The sequence below is a fragment of the Catharus ustulatus genome, chromosome Z, assembly GCF_009819885.2.
Source record: "Catharus ustulatus isolate bCatUst1 chromosome Z, bCatUst1.pri.v2, whole genome shotgun sequence".
Lineage (NCBI taxonomy): Eukaryota > Metazoa > Chordata > Aves > Passeriformes > Turdidae > Catharus > Catharus ustulatus.
The window spans coordinates 65,643,883-65,663,617 of NC_046262.2; the positions used below are offsets into that span (position 1 = coordinate 65,643,883).

Consider the following 19,735-nt stretch of genomic DNA (forward strand, 5'->3'; position numbering starts at 1 on the left):
CACTCTGTATTTATCCCATCTGCAGAACAGCACAAAAACAGCTGCTCTTTAAAGAAAGCTGTGAAGGTCTAAAAGTCAACATTTACATGAGCTTTGCAAGGACATGATTTGCAATCAACATTTCTCAGTCTCCCTACCACTTTCTTACAAGACAGCGGAGAAAAATGTCCATGCCTCCACTTCTATCATGATAAACTATAGGGGCAATGCCAGCAAAAGAAAAACAATAATATGGGCAATAATACTTATAAATCCTCAACCAGGTGAGAAGTGGAAAAGGAGGGCCTTCTCAGCCTATTCCCAGGTTAGCTGCAACCAAACAGCAACAGCATAAGGATTCAGAGCACCGTGTTAAGCAAAAGACTGAAGATGCAAATGAGGTTGCCCAGCTCCAAACAATGGAAAAGTGAAGTGTAGAAGCCCTGCCTGCAGTTAGGGACTGCTCAAGTGATGCAGCCTGGGCTGTTGTGCTATTCCCTGTAACATGGTCTCCCCACCAACATTGTCTGGGTAGCAGCACTTCAGATATCTGTTCTGACTTGCTGTCCCTGCCCTTGCTGCCCTGCACTTGCCTTCTGCTCTTTCCCTTCCAAACTACACATCAGTGACAGGACAGGCTTCAGGATACAGGGGAGAGGGTCAGGCATCAGTCAAAACTACTCAGCCCTATGATTAAAGATCCTCACATGTTGTGCTACTAAGGCATACTGCAAAATGCAGGTTTTGATTATTCCTAAGCAAATACCATTTCCACTCCCCAAGCACTGCTGTGCAGAGAAGGTACTCCATATCCCCCACATAGAGAGCAATGTTATGCCTGAGAGCAGAATACGCCCAAGGTTGCCTGAGGAAGAGAACAGGGGTTTCCCAGGCCAGGCCTAGATGAATTAGTCTCTGGCCTGATCTCCTGTGCTAGCAAATTCTCCTGAGGATGCAGGCAAAGGCAGAGGGTTCAGGGAGCACACACAAGTCTCTGAGTAGAAAGCACTTACCCCATGCCCCAGCCCATGCTGCTGCTGTGATATCCAGCTCAGCAGCTAGCCTGGCACCCTGCACACCACTGTGCCTCACCTGGGAGAAGTTCAGCCCATTGAGTGGGTGGCACTGCTCTTCCACTTTCTCCACAGCGCCCGTTTGCTTCCTCAGCCGCTCTGCTTCCTGGGCCAGGAACAGATCCAGGACGGGCACACCTCGTGATTTGATGTCTACCTCTGTCAGGGAGTTCACCATCAGCATCACCCAGACCGGCCTCTTCTGTTCCCAGTTGCCAGCAATGGCATTGAAGAGGTAGTCTGCATACAGCCCTTTGCCCCGCTGGTCTGGGGTCATCCAGGATGGCATCATGAGCTTGACGTACTCCAGGTGCCGCTTCAGCCGGCGGTAGATGTCACGGGGCAGCACATCCTGGAGGTTCTTCCCCTGTGGCAGGAGCTGGCAGCTGGTGAGAGCTGAGATGGTGTAGGGATCAGTGAGATCCAGCTCAAAGTACACGATGTGGCTCTGCTGGAAGGCTTTCTTGGAGTTCTCTGGAATGAAATCCCAGACACGTGTGTATGGGACATGGATGGTGCCAAAGAAATAGGATGGGGGATCTCTCTTGATTGTCCACAGGAAGGAGTTCAGCTCATTTTGCTGGGAGAGAGGGAGACACAGCTGAGTAAGTACACGCATTTATGGCAGGCCACTGCAGCAGAGGGCTTAAGGAAAACACAGTGCCAAGCCAGCAGTTCACCCAGCTCAGCAGCTTGCAGCATGGACTTTTCCTAAAGTTGCTCACATAAAGTTCTCTTTGACCACTGTTTTTCTCAGGTCCTGAGGTAAAAATTTCATTTTCATTAAATAAAAACATAAGAATATTGGCTCATGCTTTCTCCTCCTGAAAGGTAACACTGTGTCTTCTTAAAAGTAATATCACCTGATACATGATCTGGGCATCTACCAAAAGCAGCAGCAGAGCACAGCCCTAGCATGTCATGATTCAAGCACAACACTTACCCAACTTCTGCCTTTCACCAAGTCAAAAATTGGCATCACTTTGCTGAAGTAAAGAAGGACAGTAGAATTTCTATCACTTTCATATCTCACTTCAGCACAGCAATGCACCTTTCATCAAACAAACTGCTGTGACTCTTAGTCTTGAGGTGCTGCAGCGTCACGGGTGAACTTCCCAGTTTGAGTATGCTGGTTTTGGATGGGGTGGAGTTTATTTTCTTCACAGTATGGGGCTGAGTTTTTTATTTGTGCTGAAAACATAGAGTTGTTTTTGTTATTGCTGAGCAGCTCTTGCACAGAGCCAAAGCCTTTTCTGTCTGTTGTATGACTGGGAGCATACATGCTGAGAGTGCACAAGATACTGGGAGGGGATACAGCCAGGAGAGTTGACCCTTACTGACCAATGCAGTATTCCATACCATATGGCATCATGCTCTGCACAAAAAGCCAGGGAGGGCAGGGGGTCAGGACAGGGGACATTCAGAATGATGGGGTTTGTCTTCTCAAGTCACTGCTATGCATGATGGAGCCTGCTTTCCTGGGGATGGCTGGACACCTGCTTGCCCCAGGAAGTGGTGAATGAACTCCTTGTTGTGCTTTGCTTGTGTGCATGACTTTTGCTTTAGCTATTAAGTTGTCATTATCTGAACCCATCACTTTTACCCTTCCAATGCTCTCTTGCAACCTCTCTTGCATGGAATGGGAATTTAATGAGTGTAGTGCTTGGTTGACAGCTGGGGTTATACCACAACAGCAAGACACCAAGAAAATGAGTAACACAAAACACAGCTGGCAGGCAGACTTGCTGGAGCAGGCAGAAATAAAGTTTCGCACATAGCAGACAGACACTCAGCAAAGACTCCTCACATCCCAATACTCTTTCTTGAGCAGTAGAGCATGCAATACCTTGGAAAAAAGTAAAAATAAAATTTCTGCAGGCCAAACTTGGCCTGTGGTTTCAGGGTATAAACTTGTAAACATAGAGAAATAAAGAAAAGCACCTTTTTTAAAGCTAGCTTTTAAAATCTCTCAAAACCCACAGCCATCAGGAAATTAGAATCAGATTTAAATTTGTTCTGCTGGAAAATACACCTCACAGCATCACCTGAGATAGCTCAATACAGGGTTGTGGTGCTCCCACAGGACAGGAGAGCAGATGGGACAACACAGATCCTGCCTGAATCCTTCCAACTCATTTTGCACCAGTAGCAGGCACAACCTTCATCACCCACAGAACTGACTGTAACAATGGACACAAGCGGTGTCTGTCTGCACAGACAGGAAGAGGTAGCCTTTGCATGCCTAAGTAAGAGAACAGGCTTCCAGATGCACTCAAACATCTGGTCAATCTTGAGCCAGCAGATAACTCTAACCTCCACACTGGGGCTAACTGTGCATGTGTGCTGATCTAAGAAGCCTGCCTGACTGCCAAAAGCGGAACAGGCTGCTTGGAGGAATTTACTGGAAGCACATTGCCTATAAATTTCTAACACTAAAGACTCAGGGTCAGAAAGGTTAATCTCAAAGACTACTCTGCAATGGCTCATCCCAGACAACCTTCTCCAGCAGCTCTGTACTTCAAAATCAAGCCACAGATGAGGCAGCACTTCAGCAAGTGCACTTCACCTGCATGGACTATAAAATGTATCATATCCTGAGCTGAAAAGGACATACGGATCACTGAAGCCCAGTTCCTGGAGCTGCATGGGAGAACCCCAAGAACTTCACCACATGCCCAAGAGCACTGTACAAATCAAATATATTCCAAAGGACTGTTCTGCAGCATATCAAGAGTTTGAAGGATACTTCAGACACTGGCAACACCATTCTACAACTCCAAATCCTATAGGACAGTCCTGGAATGCACATCCGAATTACAGAGTACAGAAATTCCCCTTGAAACCATAGGAAGAAGGGAGAACAAACATGAAGAGCACCAGGGCATACAAAAGATACAGGGCAACAGGTGCATAAGAATCTAACATAGACCTGGGAAGAATACAGGAGAATGAATATGCAAAGTAAAACAAGAGAAAATGAGACAGGGCTCTTCCCCAACACTAACCAGAAGGGGAAAATAAAAGGCAATACCACTGTGGTGAGAAATGAACTAGAAGTTCTGCTTTCTATCCACTGCAAGGACAGAGGAGGTACCTGGGACAGGCATGAGGTTAGGAGGTCAATACTCCTTCTCTTCAAGCAAGTCTGATCATGAATGTGGGAGTGCACAAAACCAGCTATGACTGCAAGAAATTGCACAGAACAAGTAGTCACCAGATAGCTTTTCAGTCCTCAATAAATCCAGCCAGAAGTCTCAAGCCCAGAAGACTGGTAACAGACTAACATGATGATCGTCACGGCTCTGGACTACTGCATACATCCCAGATAGAAAGGTTTTTGGCATTATACTCTCTTTTTCTTTTCCCACTCTTTTTTTCCCTCTGCTTATTCCCACAACCTTCATAATCGGACACTGAAAGCAGAGTACTACTGCCAGCTACCAGTGGTACCTCTGAAGAAACAAAGCAGGCCATCCGGCACAGGGTACATGAAGTCTTCCTTTAAAGAGCCTGTAGCACAGGCGGAAGGAAAGCAGGCTGAGACACAGCAAAAATTTTCACACAGTTCTTGAGACCCTGACATTACAAAGTGAAGCAGCTGAGAACTCTTGCTGGCACTTGCATGTCAAAAGGAGTAGTCATGAACCTGAGAGATCACCCTAAGAACCATTCAGACTTTCATTCACAGAAAGTTTGGAGCCAGAATGAGAGGACAGAGCAACTTCAGTTTCCTACCACTCATGGGAAGCTTCCCAGACACTGTAGAATCCCTTTCCAGGCACCAGTAGTTATCACCAAGTGATGGTATGTGGGGAGCTTCCAAACCTTTAAAAGTGTCACTACAGCTGCTCCGGACATGCTAGCGCCTCACACTCCTTTGGCATCTCCTTTTCCTTCCAAAGTGGAGACTGGAATCCCAGCAGTGCTCTGCCTCTGTGCCTGACCCCTGCAAAGAGCCTCCTGTCACTGCCCTGTGCAAGTGGGCTTCGAAGGGACAAAGTCCCTGCTGTGCTTGAGCAGGTCTGTCTTCCCCTGCTGTATCTTCAGGCACTCCCACCTCCCTGCTCACCTCCTGGAGCTCTCTCATGTCTCAGTGCAGCTTCAGAGAGGGAAAAGAAAGGATATCATCTCACCCCAACACCATAAAAGGGAAGCTGTTGAAGAGTGCTCTAGGTAGCCATGAAATAGTACAGGAGCAGCACCAAGGCTTGTTCAGCATCACACCACACACCCTACACCATCACTGTGGCACCTCACTTTCCTGAGAGTATGCAGTAGATAAAAGTGCTACAGCCCAGTTTTCCTTTGCAGTAAGATCCTTTAAAACAGCTGTTGCAACAACAAAAAAAAAAAGTACATTAAAGCAAACAAATTACAGTCAAAGTGTTGTGCTGGAGGCTTATGGCAGCTGGGCTGTATAGCTTAAGGAATTTCAGTTGCAGCAGCATAACAACAAGAAGGTTCATGAATAGATCAAGATGATCATAGATATATATTTCTGCCTCCACTCTACAATTTACAGGTGGTATTCAATGCATTACTCATCATGAGAAAAACCCTTTTTCCTGAAAAGCGGAAAGAACAGCAGTCTCACAAGAGAACACAGGTCTCTCAACTTGCTGCCAAACAAAGGTTCAAGGAATCATCAGATCAAGGTATTTCTGAATGCACAGTACTATGTCATGGTGCCTTCTCCTCTGCCTTACCCCCACAGGTGAAAAAGCTGACACTGTCACAGAGAATACACTGGGACTTGTGGGATACACTATCTGGTACAAAATTTGGAAAGCCACCTTCTCAACCAAGGCTGCACAGGGGACAAACTTCACTGTCCACTGAGGTGCATAGGGACAGACAACACTTCCCCAGCACAACAGGACAAATGTGTCAGCCACTGCAAAAATTCTGGAAAAGTATGGTGCACAGCAAAGGTATTTCCTTGGGAGCTGAGGTTCCTTCTTTTTGATTAAAAAACCCCAAGCCTCAGATTTTGTTCATTTTCGCTAGCACCAACAGCTTGCTTTTTCGGCAGTATTTATAGAGCCATTTAGGATGCAGTCTTCAATACTACTGCATTTGTCAGATATCATACATCACTTCAAGTGAGGGAGCAATTGATTCTTCTGAAAGAGAAATGCTAAAGAAAATCAGAGAAAGCGTAGGTTTTTTCAGGGAAACTAGCTCAAATTGGGCTGAATTATGTACTAACAAGAATAAAATGGGCAAACATCCAGAAAACAATTCAGAAAAACACCAGGAGGAACAAAGAATTCATCTAGTGACAGCACTCCAAACATCTAGAAGAGCATAGGAGTATAAAAAACTAAATATAAAAGACAGAAGGCTGTGATGATGCAAGGAATGAAGGCTCAGAGGGAAAGGGAAACTGCTGTCTAGAGACTGAAGAACTGGATGGGAATTCCAGACACGGTCAATCTACACTTGGTCTGCTTCCTTCTACATGAGTTCTGCTTCCTTCTACATGAGTTCTGCTTCCTTCCGTCTTCTATCTCCTCTATGCAGGCTACACATTTCAAAGCACAAAGTGTATACACCTCACTGTGCAGGTGCTCTCTGTGGCTTCTCTCTCTCTCAGGATCCCTAATATTCACCACTTGATCTCACAGCCACACCTTCCAAAGGTCAGCCCAGAACTGCACTGTTTGTCAATCCACAATATTCTCATGCCTTATTTTTCTTACTTGCTACAGAAGCCAAGGCACATGGCATGCAATATTTCACCCAGGCAGGCAGCCCTATAACCCTCCCTATATGGCTTTCTCCCTCTCTCTTATCTATCCCGGCATCCTATCTTGTCATATTCCTTTATAACTAATTGAGGCAAAGATTTTACTCACCACACTACATGACCATGAAACTACGGTAACATACACAAAAATTCTAGCTACATTTTTAATAGTACTTATCTTGAGCTTTTGCCCGCCTGCATTACTGACACTCTCAAACTCTGCTTAAGATTTAAAGCAGGACTCACTTAGGGATAAACACTGCACTGGCTACAGTTACTAAAAGAACACATCCAAAGAGCCAGAAATGAAAAATAAAGTTTTTAACTAAAAAGCCACAGGTTAAGAACAGACAAATTACTTGCTCTGCTGAAGGGCATATATGGGGAAAAGTAGCCATATAGATTAATTGGCCCTCTATCAGGAACAACACACCATAAAATACTAACCAACTACAACTACAAGCATTCTACAATTAATCCCCAATTTCTGGCTTTGATTTTTCCAATACACTCCAACATTAAGCAAAAAGAAAGCAGTACCAGACCACATTACTTAGTATCCGGAATATAATCCAAAAAGATTTCAGCATACTTTATTTTAAATTAACTGTTTTCAATGGTTTTATTTTTTCTCTTTTTTTTTTAATAATTATTTGTTGTAGCTTTAACTATAATTTGGAGTCATGATGAGATAGCCTTTTGAAGTACTGTAGGTTCATTCCTTAAAATAGCAACAACACACATACTTTTTTCATAGCAGAGACTGAGGCTACCTGACAAAAAGAAGAGAGTTAGACCTAAGAGAGGTAAGAAAAGGAATCCTATGAAGAGATAAAGTAAATTAAAAATCCATCCATGGTGATGCAGGAACAAGACAGTATATTTTTTCCTGTTCATGTAAATATTCATAAGGATAAATTCAACAGTTTTTTAAATAAGGCAGATGCTGCCATTCCTAGACAGCGTGGTTATTACCGCTATCCTAATGACCCTCGGAAACGGCCTGCCTATTCCAGAACTACAGGTGGTCTCACATTTTAATGACAGAGTAATCAGCAGATAATTACCTACCATTAACACATTTCACCTCCAGTCTTTCTAGCTACTGGCAGAAGTCCAGTCAATTGTTCAAAAAAACTTCCTGCATGTCCCACCCAATCTGTGAAGCTATCCATTTCCACAAGTATGACTTCTGCTCAGGAGCTGTCCCCTTTTCCTTGCTCTCATTAGCTCCATGCAGCAGTTTTGTACAAGCCCACAGTCTTTTGCACCTCATGTCCTCAAGCAGAAAAAGGCACCCACTCCAAAGGCTTCACCTGGCCTTATGGCAGTGTCACAGCTGGCCACCTACAAATCCAGCTGACCAACTGTTTCTAAGCAAATTGTCAGGATACCATCCCACAAGGTAGGACTAGGCTCTGTTTAACTCAAGCTCAGGCAGACACCTCCAGTGAAGCACATGTAGTTTGCCACAAGGCTGATTCCATAATGCCCTAAATCCTAGGAGAAGATATTCTGGGGAACCAGTATGCTCACAGGGACAGGAAAGCCCCAAGAACAAGGGCTATATAGGTACATGAGCAGGTGAGAGAGTAAAGTCACAGAGCAGACCTTCGTCAGTTGCAAAACTTTCTCACACCTACCCTGCCGTAAGCCTACTGTGGCTTTGGCACCTCCCCAGTGCAGCAGGCCTGCACTTACTTCTAAGGGCTTCCAGTTTCCTTAAGTGCTGGTAGAGTTAACCCTGCCTGGGAGGGAAGGTGAAGTGGTGATACACATATCCCAGATGCACGTCAGGTCCAAGTAGATGCCAACAGACAGCATAGATGGCCTGTTAACACAAAGTAAGTTCAAGAAGACTTTTCCTACACGATTTTTGCTACTTTTATCTCAGAAGCTTCAATGAGAACGACTTTTCCTGATTTTCCACAGAAATTATAGACACTATTTACACAAGCTTCACACCGGTCATAGCGTCACTCCTAACTTGCATCACGGATCCTCTGCTGCGCTAACCACCCACCGGAGCTAAATCAGCACATGCTGCTCCTGGCTACTGCAGTCAGGCTGCTAAGTTTAGGAGACGAGCAAAACCTAGCATAACGTGTAGCCGCGTTTTCACGCCAAATGGCCATTTGCTGGTCCGACCCTGTTCCAGCACGCCCGGCGTTCAGAAGTGGGATTAGGCGGCACCCCTGACGGTGCCACCAAGTCACTGCTGGCCAGTCTGCCGTCGGGCGAGCAGCGCAGCTCGTCATACTCAGCGAAGGCTAGATCCTGCTGGGGTTCACCCCGAGGTCCTCCTCCCCCGTCACGTTCTTCCGTCGGCATCCAGGGATGTCAGCACGGTCGGAGCATCCCGCCGCACAGTCCCGGGAAGCCGCTGCCGAGCGCTTGCCGCCCCAGCTCAGCGCACCGCGCTCTCCTGGCGGAGCGGACCGAGCCGCTGCCGGGGCGGCCCCGCACGCAGCCCCCTCCCATCACCGCACCCCGAGGGGACCAGACCCGAGCGGGGCGGACGGCAGGGCACCTGGAGCAGGAGGGCACCCCAAGGCAGGAGGGCACCTGGAGCTGGAGGGCACCCCAAGGCAGGAGGGCACCCCGGGCGGCGCTTACCTTTCTGTGGAGCGGGCAGGCGGCGGCGCGGCCGTGCCGGGCAGTGGCCAGCAGGAGGAGGGAGCCCTGCACCACCAGCAGCAGCAGCAGCGGCGGCGGCAGCAGGCGGCACAGCCCGCCGGGGCGCACCATGCCCGCGCTGCGCGCAGCCTGCGGAGCGCGTCCCCCTGCGCTTTCTGCTCTGTGCCCCCACCGTTCTCTCCCTGCTTCCGTACTTCCCCTTTTACTTATTTATTTTTCTTTCTTTTTTTTTTTTAATTCCTTTTGCCTCTTTTTTTTTTCCTGCCTCCTCCCTGTTAGTTTTTGGTTTCGGCCGTCCGACACAGTCCCGGAGCTCTCGCAGGAGCGGCCCCGTCCCCCGGCCAAACCCTCCCGTCGCTGCCCCCTCCTCTTTAAAGGTGCCCTGCGGGGCGGGGGAGGAAGGGGAGGGCGTGGGGCCCGTCGCAGTGGGGGCGGGTGCTGGGGCGGCACCGGGGGGGTCCCGCAGCCGCTGGCCGGGCCGGGCCGGGCCGGACCGGGCTGGACTGGACCGGACTGGACCGGGACATTCCCTGGCCCTGAGGGGCTGGGGCGGCCGCGCCCCCGTCCCGCAGCCCCCGGCGAGCCCGGCTCTGTCTGCCCTGCGCTGCCTGCCTGGGTCTCTGCCCTCCGCACCACTCTCCTTACGCGAATATAAAATGGAATGTTGTGATTCTTCACGAGTTTCTGTATTGGCCGTCGGCTTGAATTATTTTGACCGCTTCTTGTGTCATGGACGGCCATTCCGAAGCTGTGCGTCCGGTGTGCTTTGCATAAGCAGTGTTCAGAGCATCACCGAATATTCTGAGTTGGTAGAACCCGCAAGGACCGCTGAGTCCAACTCTTCAGTGAATGGCCTATGCAGGGATCGAACCTGTGAACTTGGCATTATTAGTACCATGCTCTAAGTGTGAGCCTTACATGATCAAAAATAACGCTGAAGAATGTATCAACCTCAAGTACAGAAATTCAGCCGTTCCTGCAGAGGAGGCTAGTGTTTAAATCTACGCAAAAGTACACCTTGCTGTTAAGCACAGTCTTAAAAATGTTCAGAAATGCACCCGGTTTTAATCCAGTACAAATTAAAAGAATGGGCTTTCATAGCTCTCAAAATATTCAATAGTCTCCTCCTGATAATTTTATTATGGCACGTGTAAATAATCCATACATAGCAAAACTGTTAGTACTTTTAAGGCTTAAGCTGAGTAAACCTTTGAAGTTAAAATGCTAACTATCTGTGGCTCGCTGAGGTGTATGGTGTTATTGCATGCAGCAAACCTTCCTGCATCAATCCTCCTTGTTTTAATTAAGTACTTCCCAACAACAAAGCCAAAATCTGTTGGAGCATTAAATAAAGACAGTAAAGTTCAAATGAAAGATAAAAGGCGTACCACTCTATGAAGCTGTATCTTTTTATATAAGTAGAATAATAAGGCGCTTCTTTTATGCAGGTCATTCTCTATTATAATTTTTTAATCTTTTCTCAGTATGATTGCATACAATAATGCATGTTATCTACTCTATATATTACTAATATATACCATTATACTAGCAATATATATTATATTAATGTATTAGTTATATATGCTATCCAGTAGTAGTATTTTTGCAACTTCAGCCTTAGTAGTGACCATGAGGGTCTGAATAACTTTTCTTCTCATTTGGGTTTGTTTCTTGCTTGTTTTTTTTGTTTATTTTTTTTTTTAATTGCTGGTGGTCCTGACCAGCCCGTGGGCTAAGTACACAGAATGAACAAAGGTGGTCCTAAAAGACTGCTGTGACTTCCTTCCAAAGCTGTGTATGTGAAAATACAATGCACAAAGCACACAGGACAAGCATTTCTGGCTGTTTGCAGACTCACATAGTCACTGTCTCTTTAGCTTTCCCATATTCTTACTTCTAAACACATCTTTTTCTACCCAGAGATCCAGATATCTGTCCCAAGATAAATTCTGCTTCAGAGTCCATGGCAAACATCCTACCAGCTTGAAGACAGAAAAGGTACCATTCTTTAGTTTTGTCTTGTTTTTTTGGTGCAAATTAACTGCCTCCAGAAGAAAGGAGGCAGAGCCCAAACCCTTCATTGTTTTGCTTTCTTTTATGTGCATCACTATATATCTGAATCTTGTGGATTTTGATGAGGAGAATTTTTCTGGAGTAATACATTAATTGAAATGACCTTTTGTTAGTTTAGACCAAAGAGCATTATAAGACCAAGGATATTTGCCAGTCGTTCACATACTCTTGTAACAGAGAGAGCAAGAAGTGCAGATGGTACCTTTTTCTTCATTTGCTCTCCAAGAAGGAACCCTGATTCAACACTGGCACTACAAATAGTGCGTTTTCCCATCAGTCACAGATAGTCAAGCAGCTTTTCTGAACATTACCCTTAGCAGCTCAGAGTAAAACATAACAACATTTTCTTTGCGCTGGAATGCTGTAAATCAGACACACATTTGGTCATAATGTATGTCTGGTCATGAAAGGCAGATAGTATTCATACAATATCCTAATCAATCTAAAGAGAATAAGAGTAAATTTTTCATGGCAGACATATGCTGGCAGACTGATTCTTCTGTGTGACCGTTTGGTTTGCTTTTTGTTTTGAAGTGGCAAAATAACAGCGTTTTCTGAAATACAGCTCACAGGCCTACAGGCAATGCAGATTAACATGCTGCTTGGCCTTATTTTTAAATTGCTGGGAAATGCATTCTTTGTGGTGAATTGCTAATGAAAAATAGGGAACAAGAAAAGACAAAGGCAGTGTCTTAAAGAGACTTCTAAAGTAATTTTTACTTGCACTGAGACATTTCAGTAGAAAGCCACACTCTCTCTTAGCAGAGAGATAAACCCAACATTTTTATTTAATAATTTCTGTCTGTAGCATGGCCAGGATTTGTTTATTCCAGTCCCTTGCAAAATTATGTCAATAGGACTTCAAAATGTCCTTAAATCCAAGCTTGTGCTTATGAACATTGTACAGAAAGGGTAAACAAGTACACACTTACATGCTTTTCTGGATCAGGACCTTAGACCACAGAGTGTCTGTGGCCTGAGTTGTCACTAGTTGGTACTTAATTCAAGGTGATTGAAGGAGCTGTGTCTCTTACAGCAGCAGTTTGAGCAGCTAGCTGAAGTAGCTGTCATGCACAAGCAGCTGCTCACAATCGCATCCCAAGCTTTAGGTATGCCTACAGGTGGGGCCAAGGGGTGACCTGGAGTGTGTGCAAAAAAAGGCTGGGTTTTGGGGTTTTTTTGGTTTTTTTTTTTTACATCAGCTGGTGCTTAACATCCCAGTTATTTTCCCAGGCTGTAAGAGCATTTATGTGGAAATGGTTGAGAGGCTGTCAGAGGCACAAGTCTCCTCAAGTGGATGTTACAGGCGATAGATCTGCAGAGCATCACACTCCAAAACTCCTGCACGTGCTAATTGGGATGGCATCCATGTCTACATGTGACACAGCAGACTCATGCCTGAGAGACCTCCAGATTATGCATATGCCTAACATTAACCTGCAGTGGGAAAGAAAGCCACCTCATATAGTCAAACACAGTGAGTGAAAGAAGCTGCCACAAAAGAGGTTTGCACAGAGTTCAGGACAGAAATATATTCAGTCCTTTAACAGGCAGGTCAGCTCTGATTCACCCACTGTTGAACATGAATTCAAAACTGATTTTAAGGACCATGAAATTTAAGCATTAGTATTTCTCACCATTTAAAATTATGAAACACATATCATAAAGCACATAATAAAGGAGCAAAGGAGCTTTTTTCATCAAGTTGAGAAAAAGTACTCTATCTGCATTTGAAAGGAAGTTTGCTTAGGAGGATTGATGTGGACTTCAGAGATTCATGAACACAGAGCCCCAATTATGCCTCCAGATAAAAAAGGGTTAGTGAACTTTGTAGTATGTTACTGTATGAAAGTGTTAGGTCAGCTGGAAGAGAAATATGGGGAATATATTACAAAGTGAAGTGGTTACATGTAATTATCAAGCATAGTTAGCCAAAAGCAAAAAATAAACAGAAAAGAGTGGAATTCTGTTCTCCAAATGCATCTTAATAATAGTAATCTCAATTTGAATGGAGAGACAAAGCTAAACAAAAATAAATCTCTTCAACATTGAAAGGAGGTGAAGAGAAAGTACATGACCATAACAGGGAGCTCTGCATTGTGCTAGGCCCCGGGACTTTTGAAATGAAGGAGAGGATCATTTGAAGACAGGCTGGAAGGAGTTAACTACAGTTTACAAACTGCTTTCCTCAATCTAGAAGTATTTTTATAAGACTGCAGTCAAAACCCAAACTATTTCAAATGTGAGAATAAAGTGCTAACGTAAAAAAGTAGTGTGAGTTAGTCAGTTAGTAGTTCACAATGTTGGAAGGAAAAAAAGCAATGGATTGGAAAAAATGAATGTGATTAATGCGTAATTTTATTAAATTCGGTAAATAGGGATTTTAGTCTCTCTCTCTGTGTGGGAACTGGAGAACTGGAGCCCCACATCTAGCCTATACATGGCGCTCAGCCCTACTGGCTGAAAAATAGCTGCCTAGGACTTGGAAAGGAGGGATGCAACAGTCTCTCTTCTCTTTGCACTCCCTTCTCAAGCCCTTCACTGGGCTGGAGGAAAGATGCAGGAGGAATCAGTCCTGTAAACTCGGGTGAGCCCTAGTCCTGTGCATGGAAACATCTGTCTGAGAAGAAGCTGGGAAGACTGGGCCCCTGAGGAAAGCTCCAAAATTTGTAAAATCTTTCATTTACAGAGGTATATTTATGATGTCTTCTAGGAAATATCAGGACAGCTTTGCTTTGGAACAACTGAAGGAAATTTAGACCGCTTAGATATGCATTGAATTCAGTTTATCCATTAAATTAGCTTTTTTTTTTTTTTTTCTTCAGGATGCCTTTTGGGGGAGAAAAGCTATCCTCATTTTTTAGCAATTGTAATTAAGGATATTCCCCAAAGCGGAGAGGAGTTTTCCAAGAAATAACACTTATTTTCTCCTGTTTTTGTAACTTGGTCTAAAAAATATGTGCAAGCATGTCAGAGTTGAAGACAATCTGTAAGCAACAGTAACTTGTTACAAAATGTTATCTTAACAGTATATAAGGTATCTTCTTCTTCTTCTTTTCTTTTTTTTTTTTTAACCAGATAAATACATTATGAACACTGCTTGCCTTTGCTGAAGCAGTAACACAGAGGGCATCATGGGAGTGAAGCTCCAGCACAAGGGAAACCATTTTTGGTGTTTTTTGGGATACTGACTTCAGTGGGGTGGAATTTTCCTTTGGGGTGGTGAAGGTCAGATCAGTCATTTGTGGCACCACAGAACTGCCATGCATTTTCCAGCCCTTTCAGACCTGCCTTCTGAGAAGCACTTGAGTGTGTCCTTGCTCGGCAGTGAGCCACTGTTTATCCTGCTGGGATATTTGCTATACGGACTTGCACAGCTAATGGCCATCCCTGCCTCAAGGCGTTTAAAGCTCAGACCTTGTGAAGAGTTACATAGTTTGCTTCACTAACTGCAGTATGTCCCAGGAAAATTAAAGAAACAGCATGCTGAGAAAGTTCCATGCAGAGCCTTGAGCTCTCTCAAGAGACCACATAGCTGGATATGAGCCTGTCAGTGATTATTCTTTACTTGGCTGTAAAGATTCTTGTTTCTTGTCAGCCCATCAAGTGCAGCAGAGCTGAAATTAAGTTTTTATTCTAGCTCTATTTTCACAGATAATTTTGTTTTAGTCAGCACTCGCTTTTCTTTCTGCCAACTGGGAATTTTCTTTCTCCCCATTAAAGACTGAAGAAAATGCTTACATTTCTTCATCAGGATTAAAGAAGATAAATTTAAAAGAACCAATAAATGTGCTTTCTGCTTATTCCAAGAAATGGCACTACTCTAGCTTGACAATTCTAAAGGCTGAATTTATTTGCTGAAACAGCATTTTTGGGTGGGGAAGGGACTAATACCTGCCTTTAGTCACAGCTGCTGCACCTCACTTTGCCAAACAGGTGATCTTGGAGAGCAGAAACACTGTCCAAACCTTTATCAGGCACCATGAACATTTCTGCTGGAAATGCTGTGTAACTTTCTTAGCCAGTCTGGATCTGATTTGCACTCTCTCCACTGACAGCTCTGTCCAGGATTTCAGTGACCACAGGATTACTCCCTGAATCCTGTGCTAAAGATGTGCTACAAAAACAGGCCAAATTACCTCCTCTGCATCCACTGACATGACATAAAACAAATTTTTTTCATCATTGTGGTGTCTCTCAAGTGAGTGAGTTGCCAGGGACATGAAAGCAGCAGGACCATGTTCCTCCAAACCAGGAGGGTTCTTGGAAGCATGCTTAACTTGAAGCAGATGGACAGTACCACTGCTCTCCACTTGAGGCTGAAATCTGGTCTAATTCTCTGTTATGCAGAAAACAAACCCAAACCAGAACAATCAAAGGAAATGGAACCCTCCATTAGTCTGTGTGTTTAATACTGAATACATGCAAAAACATTTAGGAAGAAAGTTCCTGGGGAGATAGTTCTTTCCTAAGGACATCTCCTCACCATGTGAAGATTAAAGACTATGTGTGCCAAACCATTAGCAAGACAACCCATTCTTTCCCTCATCCGAAGCACATGCACTGAAGGTACTTCACTCTGTTTATTTGCCTTCCGGTGGTGGACAGCACTTCTACTTAATTACCATGACTATCTGCAATTATTTTAAACCAAAGTGTCATTTTTTAAGCTTCAGAGGCATTTGCTAGAATTAGCTTTGACATTTCATGAGGCCTGTAGCTGTCCTTCAGACAGACAGGAACATTTAAGCCATTGCTAAAAAATGCACGATCCAAAGCAGGATTTTTTTTAATCTCTCAGGTCCCTTCATCTCCACACCTGAGAAGCAGCCAAGTTAGCTGCTACACCTTTGTTCTCCCCAGGCCATGGGGTCAGCTTTTATCAGTAACAGAAGCTTATAGGCTTGTCTCATCTGCTTTCTTGAATCTGCACTCAAGGGACCAGGGCTACTTGTCCAGCCCAGACTCTAGCCCAAGTGCACAGCCATGCACAGATGGGATCTGCACAAGGTACTGTGCAGACGAGGTTCTGAACAGCACTCAACATTGACTCCAGTCTTCTTTCTCTGCAGATAAAGGAATTTGAGATGTATGGTTGTTTGCTTCTCCTCTTCTTCTGATCTATGAAGACATTCTGACTAGAAGATGGCATTACGATTTCTATAGATTCAGCCTAAAGCATAGCCCTGTACTTTTTCCCAGGATGGTCTCTCTCCCCTTATCCATCTTCATAGGATTCTCCCCACTGTGGAAGGCTTCAGGCCTCAATCTCTCTTAGACATTATGAACCATCTGCCTCTGCATCCTTCTGCCAACATCACAGCCCAATAGCAGGGCAACCTCTAGATCCACACAAAGAGTGCAGACTGGTACCAAGCATCCAGTGTCATTACAAACCAGCTCACACAGCTCTGCATAGAAGTCAAGAGGACCCTATACTCAAATAAAATCAGCTAGGTTCAGCACAGGAAACAATCTTGACTGGGTCTACTACAAGAAATAAGAGAGACACTATTTTTTTTCTGGACTCTAACTTCCTGGTCCTTTTTAACAATTTTAAATCCAGTTAAAGAATGATTCTTACCTCTGCTGTCTTCTTGGTTGTGCTGCCTTCTATTATCAAGCAATAGGACAATAAAGCAGGAATAATCAGTATCTACATGTGTCAGTCTCTCTCTGCACAGATGCAGCAATGAGATGGAGTGGCAGTCATACAACTGAAGCAGACAGAAAATGTTTAAACATCAACAATACAGAGACTGTGTCCTAAAGATATGAAAATCTGGGGGAGATGTGGTATCAAAGACAACAGCATTTCTTGTCTAAAAGTTTATTAAATCTTTGTTGAATGAATACCACATCTTGTGAGATATATCCTGGTCATTGTCAAGTCAGAATAGCTAGGTGAAGAAGTTAAGGTAGGAAGAGGTTATGTTGCTTCTCCAAATGTCTGAGCGAATTGTTAAAATTGAACAAAATTCTCATTACTGCTAGGCTGGGCCTCTAAAAGCTAAATACAAGGCTGGAGTAGGAAACCAGTTTTGATGGCTCCCTACTCCAGTCTGCATATGGCATTTGCCTGGATGAGAATTCAGACAAATGCATTCTGGCAGAATCTCTGTTTCCTCTGGTGAGGAAAGAGGAAAAAGCCCAACATACTCATTCTGTATTCTGGGACTAGGGCACAAGATTTTTTCTGCATGCCACAAAACTTGTGGTGCCAGAGTTTGGCTTTGTTCACCACCTGTTTTACCCTCTAAACACTCTGCATACCAGCTCAGTAGCCTTGCTGCATCTGCTGCTCCCCCAGTCTTTGCATTGCCTTTTTATCTTCTGCATCACCCACAAGATTACTTTCCTAACTCTGTCTAGAAAAGAAGTTTTCTGCCTGTTTGCACTGAGTACATCCCAAGGTGTTCCACTAGTAGGGATTTCTTTTTCCCAACCTCTTGCTCCTCCATTCTGCTTGGCACAGCTGCCAGAATGACACCTCAGACTTGGCAGGGCTTTTGATTTTGGGCTCAGTGCCTTGCACACACTGCAAATTCACTAGTCCCAGGCATGGGGCCCCCTGAAGCGGCTATGGGCTGATAGGGCTTAGCTGCAGGCTGACTAAATGAAAGTGGATACCAGAACATCAGTTATATATAAAAGGGATTTTCCTTACTGTAAGTTCACATTAAGTTAGCCTTTCCACCTCAGATAACCACTTAAAAAAATCATCATCACTCAAAGAATAGACCTCTGTGGTAACAATTCTGTGCCTGTGCAAAATGTCATCCTGCAAGAAGACTCCCTCCCATTGCTCCTCAGGCCTAGCTAATGTGACTGTAGAGGAGACCATGATGAGATGCAGGGTGCCAGGATATCTTCTTCTTCCTGTGCTGGCACAGGACACATCTCTGTCAGTTCTAAAAATGGCCTTCAGGCTGTAACCCTAAACCAAAGGAGGAGATTGCACCTTCTCAAGAAGGATGCCTCCAGGCATCCATAAATTACAGAGGGACCCCCGGTAAAGACTGGAGGACTATTTTTTCCTGGGGAGCCTGGGCCAGTGTTGATTCATGGCACTTCTCAGAAGTACTCTTTCAGTACATTTGCATGAGACAGCAGCAGTATGGGGGCTCTTACAGACACTAAAAGCACTGCAGGACCTCTCCTAAACAAACAAGGGTGTTAAATTCTTGGCTAGACCCCAGTGGAAGAAACCAGATAATTTACACCCCACTTCCGGGATTCTCCCCATCACTTTTGGGGACACAATGAAACCTTGTAACTCCTTACCTAGAATCCAAATCCTGCTGAATCTAATGCACCCTTTTTGCTCACCAGCACCTACCAAGAGGTCAGTTTATTGACAGACTCCAGCAGATTTTCATGGGATTGCTCTCTCTGATTCCCTTCAAGAAAATTTGCGTCTGAGGGATTGGTGGGTTGGCCTCTTGTCATCTAATTTTAAGGCAGTACTTGTCACCCCAGAACAGGGTCTGGCCTCCAGAAACTTTTTCACAATAATTTTTCCTGCCTGTCTGTTCTCACACACAGAGAGGAGAATCACATAGGCAGATCTTGTTGCATATAGTGACAAGATGGGAGAACTCATATTTGCAAATTGCCTGCTGTGTCAGAAGAGTCTAATCAGCTTTTGGGATCGGTCATCTCACTCTAACCAGTAGAAGACACCCTGTGAAAGAATGGATCATAATTTTACAGTTTGTGGTTTCAGAAGAGTTGAGGAATACAGTTCAACATCCACGAGTTCAAGTGTACTTGGAAGTATACAGGAGTTGAAGGTCCTTGATAGATAGTGGGATGAATGTCAAATCAAGATGTAGTGTTGTGCTGAGATAACAAAGCTAGTTCAAAGGCTGGTAGGGCTGCACAGCTCCATACAGCATTGTATGCAGGGGGCAGGTTGTGCAGTGTGTCCACCACCTGTTGTTGTGGCCAGGGTCCTGGAGCCATCCTGAGGGAGGATGGAAAGTGTCCCAAAGTGAAGCATTGCAGTCAAGCATGTTGATATACCTGTGGCAGCTACCATTGTCACAATCATTACCTAGTGCTGGTGTAAGCAAAACCTAAACTCTGAAGAGTTTAGAAATGACATTTTTAATAGAAAAAGTGGCTGATTAGGTAACTATTTAACTCTAACATACAGTTATATGTCATAACTGTAGTACAAAATGTTTTCAATCTCACAAAAAAACTGTGGCTGCACCTTTGC

General features: G+C 44.5%; 1 protein-coding gene across 1 annotated transcript in view; it reads right to left on the reverse strand.

The window, feature by feature from the left end:
• The window catches only part of TRABD2A (TraB domain containing 2A), an 80,040-nt gene extending 70,491 nt beyond the window's left edge, over positions 1–9,549 (reverse strand). The window contains exons 1-3 of the mRNA XM_033084608.1: positions 9,530–9,549; positions 9,418–9,490; positions 1,072–1,632 (exon numbers count right to left, since the gene is read on the reverse strand). Coding sequence (XP_032940499.1) covers positions 1,072–1,632; positions 9,418–9,490; positions 9,530–9,549 — 654 coding nt within the window. The remainder of the gene's footprint in view (positions 1–1,071; positions 1,633–9,417; positions 9,491–9,529) is intronic.
• Positions 9,550–19,735: the final 10,186 nt, after the last annotated feature.